General features: G+C 37.5%; 1 protein-coding gene across 1 annotated transcript in view; it reads left to right on the forward strand.

Moving 5' to 3' along the window:
* Asxl3 (additional sex combs like 3, transcriptional regulator) overlaps positions 1-15,124 on the forward strand; it is a 148,606-nt gene that overhangs the window by 65,485 nt on the left and 67,997 nt on the right. Inside the window, exons 7-8 of the mRNA XM_023715678.1 lie at positions 6,544-6,661; positions 7,657-7,776. Coding sequence (XP_023571446.1) covers positions 6,544-6,661; positions 7,657-7,776 — 238 coding nt within the window. The remainder of the gene's footprint in view (positions 1-6,543; positions 6,662-7,656; positions 7,777-15,124) is intronic.

Raw genomic sequence — 15,124 nt, forward strand, 5'->3', positions numbered from 1 at the left:
TTTTTTTTTTTTTTCTCGGAACTGGGGATTGAACTCAGGCCCTTGCGCTTGCCAGGGAAGCGCTTATTCCACTGAGCCATCTCCCCAGCCCCTCTTTAAATATTTTAATCATTTGTATATGTATGTGTTTATTTATTTATTTGGTACAGGGTCTGGCTATGCAACTCACAATCATAGTGATCCTCCTGTCCCAGCTTCCCCAGTGCTGGGATTACAGGTGTGCACTACCACGCCTGGACTCAGTGGTCAACTTGGCACGGGGCCAGCATGGCATGTAGTACCGGGGTTTGAACCCAGGTCCTTGTGCTTGCCAGGCACGTGCTTAGAACACTTGAATTGTATCCCCAGGCCCGGTAATAGTTTCTTATGCTCCCTGCAAGGGCATCTAATGTGTCCATTCATGCAAATTTTTTAAACCGTAATTTGTTTTTAAAATTGGTGAGAACCTAGTAATTGACCACTTGAGCCCCAGAAGGTTCTTTTGCTGTGCTGATGATTGGATTGTTTAGATAGATTCATTGTGTTACCTTGTTTGTCATTCCCAACTGCAGTCATGAGGAACCCAGAAAATAACAGGGACAGGAGATTGAGAAACAGAAAACTCAGAAACTCCTTAGTGAAATTTCTGATCTGAGCCATAGACATGGCCTGGAGAGCAGAAGGAAGCTGTGTGTGTGTGAGACTTTGTACTTCAGATGTGAAACTAAGATTATACAGATACTCTGAGGTGACCTGAGAAGTTAGGTCTTCTACATAAAATAGTGTCCAGCAGTGACAACAGGACTGATCAGAATGTGAAGGATTATTATGTGACAAGAAAGTTAACTATTTATTGCTTTGTAATGACTTTTTTTTTCAAAATTTTATTGATAAACAGATAGCAATGAGACAGTTTCAAATCCAATTGGAAGTACAGTTTCAACAAATAATACACTGCATATATTCTTCTTAGTGGTTAATTGCTGTATAAGATGTGGACTTGAAATCCTATTTACAAACACCATTAGAACAAATCATTCTATTCATTAAGAGAATGCAACTATATATCTATCCTAACCACTTTGAATACACAGATAGAAAATGGACATTCATCGGTATACCCCATTTTTTCTAAGTTCCGTTACTGAATATTATAGGTGTGTAAACTCAGCAAAATATTCTAAGAGTCCAGTAGCCCATAATAGCATTGGGTCTTCTGTTTAATTGGCAATGTCAGAAATTATTGACGTGAGTCCCCCACAGCTCAACATAACAACATGGCTTTACTTCCTATATTTCGTCTTCATACTTTTCTACTGGATGGTTAAGACCAAGGTAAAGCAGGACCTATGCAACAAGAGTTGTAGCTTTTTGGTCTGAGAAGGTCAGTGAAATGCCCTCAGGATTTATCCTGAGATCCTGTACCTCAGATTGTAGAACCTTTATCAGTGCAGCCATGTGGATGAGTCACGGCCATTGCTTGGCCAATGTGCTCTCTGTGAAAGCCTGAGAGAGTGTCTTCTCCCCACGTGACTCTCCTTAGGCACACTCTACATCATCGATCACTTTCCTCTTTGGCCCCATAATCTTCTTGATCAGAAAATTTGGGACACTACCGAGGTACATGACGTTACAGTACAAGTTCTCATATGTCCTGAGTCTTAAATGACCTTAGAAAGTTAGGGCCAAAATGTTGGCTTTCCTTGTAGCCCTCCTTTTTCTCTAATTTTGGTCTGCAAACTTAGTGTTAACCATTCAGAAGACAAGCTTATTGTTATTATCAAGCAATTTAGGCTATCAATCTTAACCTCACTATCTCACTGCATTTCAAACATCTTAGGCATAATAAGGAACAGGTATTTTTCATCAAGTATTGATATGTTGAACTGTAATGACTTTTGCCTTTAAATAAAAAAAATCTAATGGAGTGCTTTTCTGTTGTAATTAACTTATTTTTGACAGTTTTTAGTTTGATTCTATGAGTATTTATTGAACATCTTGTACATCCTCAATGTTCTGTGTACTTGGGGACATGTTCATGAACAAAACAGACAAAAAAATCTGTTTTGTGAGTCTACTTTCTGGGATAGAGAAATGGAATTTCAAAGCATGCTTCAGTTAATAATTCCATAGGGAAAAATAAAGCATTTGTGTGATGGGAGAGTAAAATATTATGGCGAAGACAAAGCCAGAAGTTCAGGGGGAGGCATGGCATTCAGATTCCTAAGCAAGGAACATTATCTGTCCAGACAAGCTAAGGTACAGGCAGCATGTACTGCACCTGTTGAAGAAGTGACCCCTCAAAATAATGAGACTTCTTTGCAATTGTGACTCATGTGTGTGGGACAACGTGTCTCACGCGCTGAGGCTGTATAAATGGAAGCTGGATACATGGACAAAGGCAAACGAAATTCTTTTGTGGGAAGCCAGTCTGCATTTCCGTGGGCCATGCCTGCTTTCTGTTTCTGGTGCTGGAGTGCTGGTGTAGTGATGTCCTGCTGTGGCGAGGGCCTGTTCAAGTGAACTTCTGCTGCTCTTCTTAGAAAGTTGGGCAGCCGCTTTGGGCGAGTCTGTTGCCTTTTCTGTAAATGGCCCTGTCTTTGTTTGTAGCCTCACTACGTTACATTTATTTCATTCCATTCCTTCTAGGGTTTCAGATACTGTGCCTTCTCTCTATGGATTCAGGTGCCCAGTATTCTTTGTGGCTCCTACTGCTTGTTACTTAGGTGTCATTTCCTTTGTCACCTCAAGAGAGATGCCTTTCTCAGCCTCTCCATCCAGGTCTGTTACCTGCATGCCAGTTACTCTACTCCATGTTTGGCATAGTTTGCTTAGCACTTTTAGATGTGTAAAATTATTATCTTCAAATTTTTAAAAGAATAAAAATAATTTTGAAAACATTAGAAATGATACCAAATTTCACTAAACAAAATCACAGGCATTCAACAATGTTTGTTATTTTGTAGAATGTTGTCTTCAAATTAGTTACTCAGATTACAAGATATATGCAAGCAAAATTGGTGAAAAAATTATAAAAAATTAAGAAGAGAAAAAACTTAAACATTAACTGTACCTTTCAATAAGCCAGCAGAAATCAGCAGTGCAATTATCCAAGCTATTCTGTGTGTATACATATATAGTTCTTTTTCTCTTGCTTCGTTCTTTCTTTTCTCCTGAAAGAGTAAATAAAATCTGAAAGGTACAATAAATTCTGTGAAAAAGAAAGATAATGTGCAAAAGGAAGAAACACTTGGGATGAGGGAAAGATGCGTAGAATTGCTATGTATTTCCTTATTAGCCCTTCGTGAAAATGCAAGACACTAAACCTTTTGTCACATTATTGTGGTAGGTCAGCAGTGCTTACACTGCAGTACAAGAGTGTAAGTCTTCAAACGCAGTTTTTAAAGAATGCTTGAATTCCATCAGGATCAGAAGTGGCCTGCTGGTCGGGGGCTCCCACACCCAGGTGCATCTTCCCTTCTTCGTGGAGTCCACCAATCACATGCCCATGATCCAGACACTCCCAGAAGCCCCACCTTTAACATGACTTGAGTGCCTGAGGCTTTAGGAGAATGGGAAGATCTAAGCCATCACGGAGAACATGCTCCATATTTGAGTAGCTGGCTTGCACACAGTTGCGCAACTAGGGTTGCATAACCCAAACCAAAATACGCATTTAGAGAGCGTTCTTTGATTGCAGTATGCATGCTCCACCTAAGAGGCAGGGAGCCTCATGAGTGGAAGAGCCCAGTGCTCTTGTTGAGAGTCATCCAGGCTACCACCAGCAACCCAGGGGATGCAGTGTTGTTTTTTTTCTTCTATCACCATTAAGTTCTGCTTGGAGAGTACCCCAGTGTCCAGAGTCAGATAGTCCTGCTTTTGGTAGAGCAGATTGTACTCTTCAAGGCAGCCACAGATTCACTCTGGCTTGACTGGAGCAGTGATGCTCAGCGTGTGGCACACGTGACGCAGCAGGCTGCTTGTTACCGTTGGAGGCTCCAAGAGCTTCGCCAGTGCTGGTCTAGACTAGGAAATAGGATTGCCTCCTTCCAGTTCTAGTGATGGAGTGCTGAACTCCCTGAATTTGTCCATCCACTCGCTGCTTTTCTGCTGTCGCTAGAGTCACTGCAAAGTCACTTTCAAGTTTTCCTTATCTGCCTCTCCAGATGTTATTTGGGAATAAATTTAATGCTTATTTTTTAAAGGTAAAACAAAATAGTTTGTGTACTTTTAATATGCTTAAAAATTTATTTTTCTTATATAATGGGCATTTACTTTTGTTCACCTGTAGGCATATAGTGTCCCATATCAGTATTATGAAAAATATTATGTTGGAAAATATTATGTTGAAAAATATTGCTTGCATTTTCTGAGTAAGAAATACATATTCAGGAAAAAGACACCATTCAACTGGGCGTAGTGGTACATATCTGTTATTCCAGCACGTCGGGATCTGAAGCCAAGGGATTGCGGTAAATTGAAGATTAGCTGGAGTTACACAGTGATTTTAAAAGCCAACCCAAACCACATAGGGAGACCTGGTCTCTGAAAAACCTAAAAACAAGCAAAATTATTCGAATGGGTTTATATTTATTAGCATTTCTTTATGTTTGCTTGATATTAAAATTCACAGTAGCTGTAGATTTTTGCTCTTATTTCTATATATCATTTTTGTTTCTGCTTATTTTTCTGCAGTAGAGTCTTTGCAGCTCTTGAAATTAAGGACAATATTTTGTTACATACCACATATGCTCCAGAAAGAAAGGCTATCTTTGACTTTCTATTTGGATTCTAGGCCTCTAGTTAGACTAGCTATTATTTTCTTAACATTTTCTAATAAATTATCTACCTTCACATGTATCGGTACACAGAGACACATAGACACATACACTAGACATTTATAAATGCATACTATTTTGAGAAGGGAAATAATTGAAATCTGTAACACTTTGTCTCCTAAAATTCATTACCGCTTGTGCAGGATTTTTTTCTTTCATGAACTCTTACCTCATGGGCAAAGATGGACTTAATTATAATTTAAAGGACCACGTTGCCCCATTCTATTACTGGATTGTTAGGTGAATGTCCGTAAAGTACTCTGAGTTCTTACATGAGACTAGAGACATTTATACAAATATACACATAGTTTATGTGTGATAGTGTATACACCAAGAAGGAAGAGTAAACGTCTTAAATACTTTATAGCACATATACCATATTTAAATATTTTTAAAATAAGAAAGATGACATCTTAATATTCATTTGTATCTTTTGTCCGCCCGCAGTGCCTGGCCTTATGGAAATCTATAAATGTATAATCCAAAGGAACATGTCCTGTGTTATCATTAGGAATCGTGTCATTTGCAATAGATTTTCTGAGCCTTTCCTTTCCTTGTTGAGCTTGAAATCTCTGATAAGCCTTGGCTGTTTAAGTGATATTTAATTTTTCACTACTGCAATTATTTGATAGCTAAGTCTTATGGTCAACAAGTTGAACGTTCAGCTAATACTTTGAGCAAATAAAATGACATCCTTTTAGACAGCAAGGCGAAGTACAGTCAATGCAGTATTTCAGGAGATTCTGACAACTGTTAGTCAAAGAACATTAATCAAGTAACTGAACTATTGTAAAACTGGTAGGAATTACACAGAAACCATGAATAAAACGTTTGCGACAGTCTGCGGCCAGCCTTTTGACCTTTTGAGGAGTTTTAGTGTTCCTTTGACTGTGAATTTAATGGCTTTTCCGTTTTGTGTGCTTAAGACCCTTTTTATTACAGGTAATGTTCTTGCATAAAGCGATCAGCTAGATAAAGCTGTATTTCAAAACTTTTAAATGTCTTTTATTACATTATCATCGCAACAGTCGATTCATTTATGAAACACAAAGCACTCCCATTTGGAGAGATTTATTCTGGTATCTCTTTTTTCCCTGGATTTGCTAGAACCCTGTCATGTTCGTGTTCTGAAGGTTAATGCCCAAAGTCAAGCAGACAGAAACCAAGTGCTGCAAGGTTTCCAAGATTAGGACTGATTCCCTTCACAGAAATAAATGATTCCTGCCATGTTCAGTGATTTTGTGCAGCGCTCCCCACGGCTGAGTGAATGCATCAGAACTGTCGCCCTTACACGCTGTACATACTGATGACACACGGTGTTAACTGACTGAGCGGCGCTGGAGCCGGCGCACCTGCAGGAGAAGTGCAGACACATATATTTTTATCCTGGTTTCGAAACATTTATTTTACATTTATTTTATTTGCGAGTCACAGTTTCACATTCTGTGGGCGCTCAAGCCGTACTGCCAGGTAGAGCAAACCGTTAAGTGCTGCTGTGCTGTCAGAATTATGCCAAAAAATGCTCTCGAGCTTATTTATACCCTTTGCCAAAGCATGATTTTATGCTTTTGAGGGAAAAAGACACAAAGGTGACTATAAGGAATCCTGACAGATTGGGAACTCTGTGTAATTTAAGTATAAGAGATTTTATTTAAGTGGATCATTTAATTCAATTATGAGAAATCATGTTGCCTAGATTTTTATATTTTATTATCATGTTTTATAGGCTTTGAGACAGCAGCAGAAAAGAAGAAATGGAGTCTCAATGATGGTAAACAAGACTGTCCCTCGTGTCGTGCTGACACCCCTGAAGGTGTCTGATGAGCAGTCGGATTCGCCTTCAGGTAAAGGGCTGCAAGCTCGTGTGCTTGGCTAGTTTCTTCTCAGAAGACACTTCCTCACTCGAGAGATATCATGAGGTTTTTGGTTTGTTTGGTTTTTTTTTTTTTTCTTTTTTCTTCTGAAACTAAATAATCCTTCCACTTGAAATTTGGTTTATTCTTTATTTTTATTTTTTTTGCATCTTTGACTCAGTGATTCAAATATATACTTTATTTCTAGTTTTTTAGAAAAAAGCACTAGCTCGCTCGCACATAGTCGGATGACTTCATTCGATAATACCAGTAGATGCGGGAAACAGTGTAGTGATGCTCTGTGGGTTCTGCTGCTTCTGCTTTGCCTTGTCTTTGAATGTTGAGCTTTAATGGTAGCCCCTATGCTGATGTGTAACGCCATCAAGAGCAGTTCTTGCATGAGTGTGATTTTGTTTTTCAGTCCTCTAGTGCAGAATCTGGAATCCTTTATTAGTTTTTGTGTTCTAGCAACATTCGTCTCACCTCAGTGCAGCCCTGACCTTTTCTCCTAATTTATCTACTGTCACTTTATCAGTTATATACCATTCTGTATTTTATAGAGCAATGTTTACATTTTCTGTTCTTGCTTCAGCATAAAGTTTTCATAAAGGTTTGATCTCTCTTCAAGGGTCTTTCCTTCATCTTTCTGTCTCTATCTTATATTGTCTTTAAGTGACATTGCATTGTTCAAGCTTATTCGTGTATTTTTACAAAAGACCTCACTCTATTTCTTTTAAGGGCTATCAGATCAGTGAATGTGTGTTTGTCTCTGCTATTAGGCCATCTGTTCTTGCTTTTTGTCCTATTTGATTGATTTATTGGGCTTTTCTCTTTAGATCCAGTAGGGGAATCAGACTGTGCCCAAAGGTAGTATATTAACTCTTAGAAAAAAAAGATTGTATCTATGGTTCTTAAAACAATTTTAGTTTTTCTTTTCAAGGGCAATGAGAATAAGATAATGGTATAATAACTATTTCCTTTTTTAGGATCTGAATCTAAAAATGGTGAAGCAGACAGTTCAGATAAAGAAATGAAACATGGGCAAAAATCTCCCACTGGAAAACAAACAAGTCAGCACTTAAAAAGATTAAAAAAGTCTGGTTTAGGTGAGTGTTCAGTAGACCATAACATTTAACATTTTAGAAATGTAAATGTGTTTTCAAATAAATTATGGAATACTCTCAGAACTGTAACATTGGATAAATAAATTAGAACCTCCTTCCATTTATCTAAACCAAAAGGAGTGCTAAATAAGGAAACATTGTAAAATTTAATGATCATAAACTTATAACTAAATTTATACGTATTCATGGTAAAACAAAAGGTAAAGATGACAGACTTAAGTATGTATTAAAAATTTTGTACCTTGTCTTGATTCTGTGTATTGTCCAGTGTTTTGTCTGTACAAGTGAGTTTCATTTTCTTGGATTGTATTCTATCGGGCAGAATTCTGTTCTTAGAAAGGATTCCTTGACCTGAGTGAACACTACCATTGGCATAAATTGCAGTCCGAAGACTGCTCAGGGTCTCTGAGACGTGGGGAAAATGGACTTCTCAGCTGCGAGGCAGCACCACATTGTCTTCTCTTTGGGGACTTAAGGGCAGCATTCAGGGGGGATGAGAATGAAAGAGACAAAAATGTCCTGAGATAAGCATTGTAACCATTGACCGCTCTGCTTTGTTAAACGACCTAGACTAGCAACTTTGTTTTTTTTCTTTTCTTTATTTCATCTGTGAATAAGGGTAAAGATAATAATCTATATCATAATAATAATTTGTCAGATGATTTTGTAGAAGCTACAGCATTATTAACCTGAACTCATTGCTAATTCCACCCACCACTTAACTTCCTTAGCAGCTCGAGATCATTCTGATTTGCTGAGCTGCTTTTTCTGTTTTCCAAATCCGAGCCAGATTTTAACCTTTTTATTTATTGGTAAAGATTTATATATTTTCTGCCATATGCCAAGAATTTTTCTAAATTCTTACAGTATATTTTCAATACAAAGTCATAATATAGATTTTAAACCTTTGTATAAGAGATTTCTAGAAAACACAAGTTACTTTTTCCCAAAATAATTATCTGTTTTATATCCTCTTTCTCTTTCTCTTTTTTTTTTTTTTGTGGAACCAGAGATTGAACTCAGGCCCTTGTGCTTGCCAGGGAAGCACTTATTCCACTGAGCCATCTCCCTGGCCCTTGTTTTATGTTATTTCTAAGGCTAAATAACTTTATATCTGCCCCAAAATGTACCTCTCTGTCTTTGTCTTTAATGATATATGCATATACCCAGTTATGTTTTCTTCTAGTCTTCTGGGTATTATAAGTATGTCTTGATATGGAACACTACACTGGGAGCATGACACGGAAAAAATAATCTCCATCTAAACAGCACGGAAAATGGTTTATGAAACAGTGGGCCTTGAGTTAGAGGCAGTCTGCTACCAACTTCAGTAAAATCAGTGTTTCGCAGGGAGTCTAAGAAGATTCAAGGTAGCAGGGCCACTTGCTTCACTTATAAGGCTGACTTCAGGACTGGAAGTTCACAAGGTGCTTTAGTGCACAGTGTTGTCAGGATGCTTGGAGGATGGAGGGTTCTATCAGAATTACTTGTATTATAATTTTCTGAGCTTAAAGTTCACACTCAAAGTGATACAGAATCAGAGTGTTTTTATTATGTTTACATTGAGAGTCTACTTCAACATGTATGGGATGCTCCACAGTCTGGATCTTAGGGAGTCTCGCACACTGTTTATCATTTTTTATGTTCAAAATTGTGGTTCCAGGTTATTCTGGCTGACTTGAGAGCAAATTAAAATGTTAATAAGGGGGACCACCAAGGTCTTTTTGATGTTCCATGTCACTACAAAGCTATAAGAATAATAAAGCTACTTTAATAAAGGAAGACATGAAATCATATTCACTGTCCATATGTAGCACAGTAGTCTGGGTATTTGGATATAAGATACCTTATTTAATATTTCAGTCTTGTGCATTGGAATGATTTTCTTTTTATAGCTAAAGAAGCCAAGACGCAGAATGGTTAAGATGGTTACTCATAAACAACACAGTAACATACAAGCCAAAGCATATCGAATGGGATGGAATCTGATGTCAGATCATTTATCCTGCATTGTACACCTGTAGCCACCACTGAGAAGCAGCCTAGCACAGTGTGGCACAACGAGGTCACCATGGGCGTTAAGGGCAGACACACATGTTACATGGAAGGAGAGCAAGCAGCTGTAATATTTGCTGGCTTATCCTGTATGAAACAGGAGGGGATTTGTGGAGTTTAAAATAAGTCAGTTAAGGTAGAAATTAGTAAAAATGAAACACAAGTTATTGCTGGCAAGGAACTGTGACTGCCTGCCTAACCTAGCAATCTGTGAATGGAATGGTTTATTTTGTGCAGACAGTGTCAGTAGTAGTTATTAAGCTTCCAATATATGTCTAACAGTATAAAATGAGAGAAAATATAAAATGAAATGGAGGGCTTTAAATAAAACCATCTCCAGCAACTTACATCATCTTGAGGCAGTGGTATTTCTGATGTAACAGGACACTTGGTACCCAGCAAAGCCTATTTAGGTGCATACGTTCTGCTGTGCCTTTGCCATTCAGTTGTTAGTTCCTGGGGAACAGTGACCTTCCTTTCCATCTTTTTTGTCCTTAGAGAACCCATTACATCCATTCTGTTTAGTGGGTACCATATCCATTTTAAATGAATGAATTATTTATAATCAACTAAATAAGTTAGTAAATTTGTATAGAAGAGTGACGCAGCCTATATGTTTCAACTATGTACTTCTTGGGTAGAAATGCCCCTGTGTGTTTGAGAAAGATCTTTCTTTGCAAACTAATGTGTAAATTGGAGACCTGGGCCCTAGGAATGAACCCACCCCACAGCTCTCACCTGCCCAGAGGGGACATGGGTACTGTCCTGCCTCTGTTTCTTCCACCTGAGTCTGATACCTAATACACAGCTTCAGGATGGTATTTTAAACATTTCGTTGTAGTTTTCTGTTGGCAGGCTTAGCTCTGTATGTAAATTTTAATCTGTTGAAATAATTCTGATGTCTAACACAAATAAGTCTGTTCAGGTTTCAGTTGATAATTCTAACACAGCATCCAGTAAAGTATAAATTTTATTCTCATTGTGAAATTTTCCTAATAGAATAAAAGAAACCACTTGTAACTATTTTTCAAGTATTCTTCCTGATTCCTGCAAATTGCTTCATGTGTCAAATTACAGGGTAGTCACACTATTTGAGGTATCTCTTTCACTTGGAGCTTAGAATCTAATGAGTGAGCCTAAGACACAGTGGACCTTTGGTTGTTTTTCAGAGACCTGTGCAGTGAAGTAACTGTCCTCTATGGTACGATTCCAAGCACCATCAGATACCTACCTTCCTAAGAAAAGTTTCAGAAAAGACAGAAACAGTAATATTATAGTCAAACATGCTTGTGCATGCCTCTAACCCAGCAGTCTGGGAGACTGAAGCCAGAGGGTGGCAAGATAGAACCTAGTCTAGGTAGTATAGTGAGACACAGTCTTTAAAAAAGTTGAAACAGGGTGAGGAGTTCAGTACAATGCAAAGGCCCTGGATTCAATCTCCAGTCATGATAAGAAAGAGGAATAGGAAGATGAGATAAGAGGAGTTGGCATTCCTCAGTCATTCTAGTTCTTAGGATAATCTTGACATCATTAGGAGGATTGTGTTGGTAGTGCGGAACCCACCATATTGCTGTAGATGTCTTGTACCTTTGCCCTTGGCCAAATGTGTGTATATGAGTTCAGAGAAGTGTTGCTCATGGTAGCATGTATTCCTCACATGCCCAAAGCCCCAGGCTTGTTCCCCTGCATTGCAAAACAAAATCCAAATTAAAAAAAACCAAGTTATATATGAAAATATGTGCATACCTGTCTCAACAGCCTGTGCTTGAATAGAATTTATAACAGGGAGTGAAAGTTGTTTAAAAAATAATTTTTTCCCATAATTTTATTGATAAATAGCAATGAGACAGTTTCAAATCAAATTGGTAGGACAGTTTCAATAATTAACACATTGCATACATTCCTCCCAGTGGTTAATTGCTGTGCAAGATGCAGACATGATATCCTATCTACAAACACCATTTGACCAAAACACTCTATTCAAGTAATTTTTCTATAAAAAGACTTTCTCTGATGATGTTATAGTGAAACAGAAAAAAAAATGATTCTCCTATTTCTGAATCAAGCTAGGTAAAAAACATGATTCTGACACATAAAAAAGCAAATGCTAATAATGTTTGCAAGGGCTGTTTTGGTTGTCATAGACCTTGACAATTAGAATAATGGTAAAGGTGAGGCTACCAAATAATCTGGCAGCAGAAACTTGAGAGCAAATTAAAAGGTTAATAAGGGAAACCACCATGGTCTCTGCTGAGAGGCAGGGAAGGAGTGGCTGGAAATAGGTCTTTCTTGCCTAATCAGTTCTTTTAAGGTCCTTTCTCTTCTTAGTGAAGGATAGGGCCATTTAGAACTGCCCCTGGGGGTTTTCTGAGACGCCCTGTGACATTGTTATCACACATTGTCACAACACTTAAAGATGGAAGAACATTTTGGAAAGCTCCTTGGTGATGTGCAATCTTCTCACCCATTTTGTCTTTATTCTTTTAATTAATAATCTTTCTTTTTAGAACAGTGTTATGTTCACAGCAGAAGTTGAGTCCCCCTAGCCTTCTGCCCCTGTGTGCGTACAGCCCTCTGCTTTGCTGACGTCCTGTACTACAGTGGTGCATTTGTTACTACAGTTGGGGAACCCCTGCCAGTATGTCCTTTGCACCAGATAGTTTATTCAGGGGTTATTCTTGCTGTTCCCACAGGGGTAACACGACGTGTATCTACCACCGCAGTGGCATCCAGGATCCTTTCACTCGGGGCTGTATTTATTCATCCCTTTCCCTCACTTAGTGTTGCTTAATCCCTCACATTCTCCTCTATCTAAAATGTAAGTTCCTTGAATTCAAGGCCTTTGACCAAAACCGATTTTTAATTATACTTCTTCCTGCCCAGGAACACAATAAAATTATAAAACATGCTCGCTAAACAAATCTAAGCTTCTCATGGTTGTCTCTGAAGGGGTTTTAGTAATGCCCTCATTGAGCCCTGTTTCTGGGACTCATGCCAGTATGTTTTGTTGTTGTTTAATCTTTCATAATAAAGAATAATATAAGTTTGTTGCTTTTATAAAAATGTTACATGTTCTTTAATGAAGAAAAGTAAAATAAAATTTCAATAATAACCTCACATCCTGTCATCCCAAATAATCATCCTCACTGTTGTATAAATGTTTGTGTAGCTATATCCAGAAATCATCATATACTATCATTCTGTTCTAATTAAAAATACTAAATTTAATTAAGTTTAGGCTAAATAAGAAACAAGCAGAACTAAAAACCAAAATTTTTAAACATTGTCCTATGATTCATTCCTCTCTCTCCAAAGATATTAAAATTTAAAGAAATAAAATAACATTGATTATTCTTTCGACTTTTAAAATATGGGTGATATGTTATAAAAGTGAGAGTTAATTATGTGTCCCATCTCTTCTATCTGCTTGCTTTTGTTACATTACTTTTAAACATCATGATGGATAATGTTTATATTTGCACCTTAATAGCAATACTTTATTCTGTTTTAATGGATTCAATGCTCTATGTTAGCCTTTTACACAATTTCATTTGTCTCATGGGGTCCCTCACATGTGTGCTGCTTTCCTTCATGTGTGTCTGTGTACACATCTGGGTATCTATATACATCTGGATCTCCAGGTACATCTTTTATACACAATCCCTGTTCTCCTCTGGAAGTGTGAGCCTTGGAGCCAATAGCCTACCTGTGACTGACAGATGCTCAGGAGTCCAAAGCTTTTACTCGATTGGTGATGTTTAAAACTCCCCTTGCCCAAACAACAAGAGAATTAACACTGCTCCTGGCCCAACACATTCCCACTACTTTTTTCATGACCTCAGCCCTCATAGGTAGCATAGAAGGCAGTTCCTGAGGCCATTCTGAGTTGGTTGTCATTGCTATGGCCCTGCCTCACCTGCTCAGATCTTCCAGGCCATTAATGGCAAAGCTGTAGGGTGTGTGCTGCTCTAGGATCAGTGTCTGGGAGTTAGACACTGATACAACAGTCTCTTTTTCCTTCTCTGAGAATAGTAGGGAGATATGAACTATCACTTTAAAGAGATAATACAATCATATGTAATTGGATCATTTTTAAGCCAATTAAGGGTGTAAGTGTAAAGATAATTAAAATTGAATTAAACATTCTCAGTGGCAACAAATTTAGGCCATCTTCTGTTTGTTCCAAAATTATAAGACAGAGTTTTCCTTGGGTGAACATCTTTGGATTAGATAAGTCATGAGAGCCTGTGTATCTCTCTAACATCTTTTTCTATAATTCACTTAAAGATTTTAAATATACCAAATGGAAGCAGTATCAGTCCTGCTTCTCAATTGTTTTCCATGACACATATGTCAGAAGTTTTGCATTTATTTTAAATTTCCCAGTACTCTGCTCCAATCAGAGCTGCTGTCAATGAATTACTGCGGCACCTTTATAAAACAATAGTTAGGTAATGTAATCAAAAAGTAAGCAAATTGTTTTTACATGCATCCTCATTTCCGTACTTTTCCTATGCCTCTTTTGTGGAGGAAACAAGTGTCCTTGTGATTCTGCTTCCTCTGGGACCTAAGTTCTTCCACATTGGGATATACTTAACACATAAAAATATGCCAATAAAAGGGCTGCCAAAGTGCCTGTTACCTCAGTCAGGAGTGCTATGTTTTAAAAGTAAATATAATTTCTGTGTCTCCTGTATTTACAAATGAGATTGGCTAATATAGTTTTTCTAACATTATCCTTGTCCTTATTTGGAACAAAGGTTATAGTAACTAAAAAATAAATTGAGGAGCCATTTTACTTCTTTGCAGTCAACAGAAAATAAAATAATGGGAAAGTTCTAGATAAGAGATAAAGATACTTAACACACTTTTATTTATCTCTAGAGCTATTTATAATTTGTGTTTTGTGTATAAGAGGCAGGCATTGACTACCGATCCATTTTTTTATAGTTCTCACAAACTTTTCTGGCTTTTTCATTTTTAAGCTAAATTTAAAAATTGATGAATGTGAAGTAGTTTATCTGTCTTCAAAGATATTGGCAAAGTCCCAGTATTATATTACTTTAAAATCTTTTTTTAATTATATCTACTCCTCAGATATGTTACTATATCCAGTAACATATCTCTGCTTTTCACTCTCCCCACTTTCATGCCATATAAATATATATATTTATATGAAGATGGCATGAAAGTGGGGAGAGTGAAAAGCAGAGATATGTTACTGGATATAGTAACATATCTGAGGAGTAGATATAATTAAAAAAAGATTTTAAAG

This window comes from Octodon degus, unplaced genomic scaffold (assembly GCF_000260255.1).
Source record: "Octodon degus isolate 3935 unplaced genomic scaffold, OctDeg1.0 scaffold00003, whole genome shotgun sequence".
Taxonomy (NCBI): Eukaryota; Metazoa; Chordata; class Mammalia; order Rodentia; family Octodontidae; genus Octodon; species Octodon degus.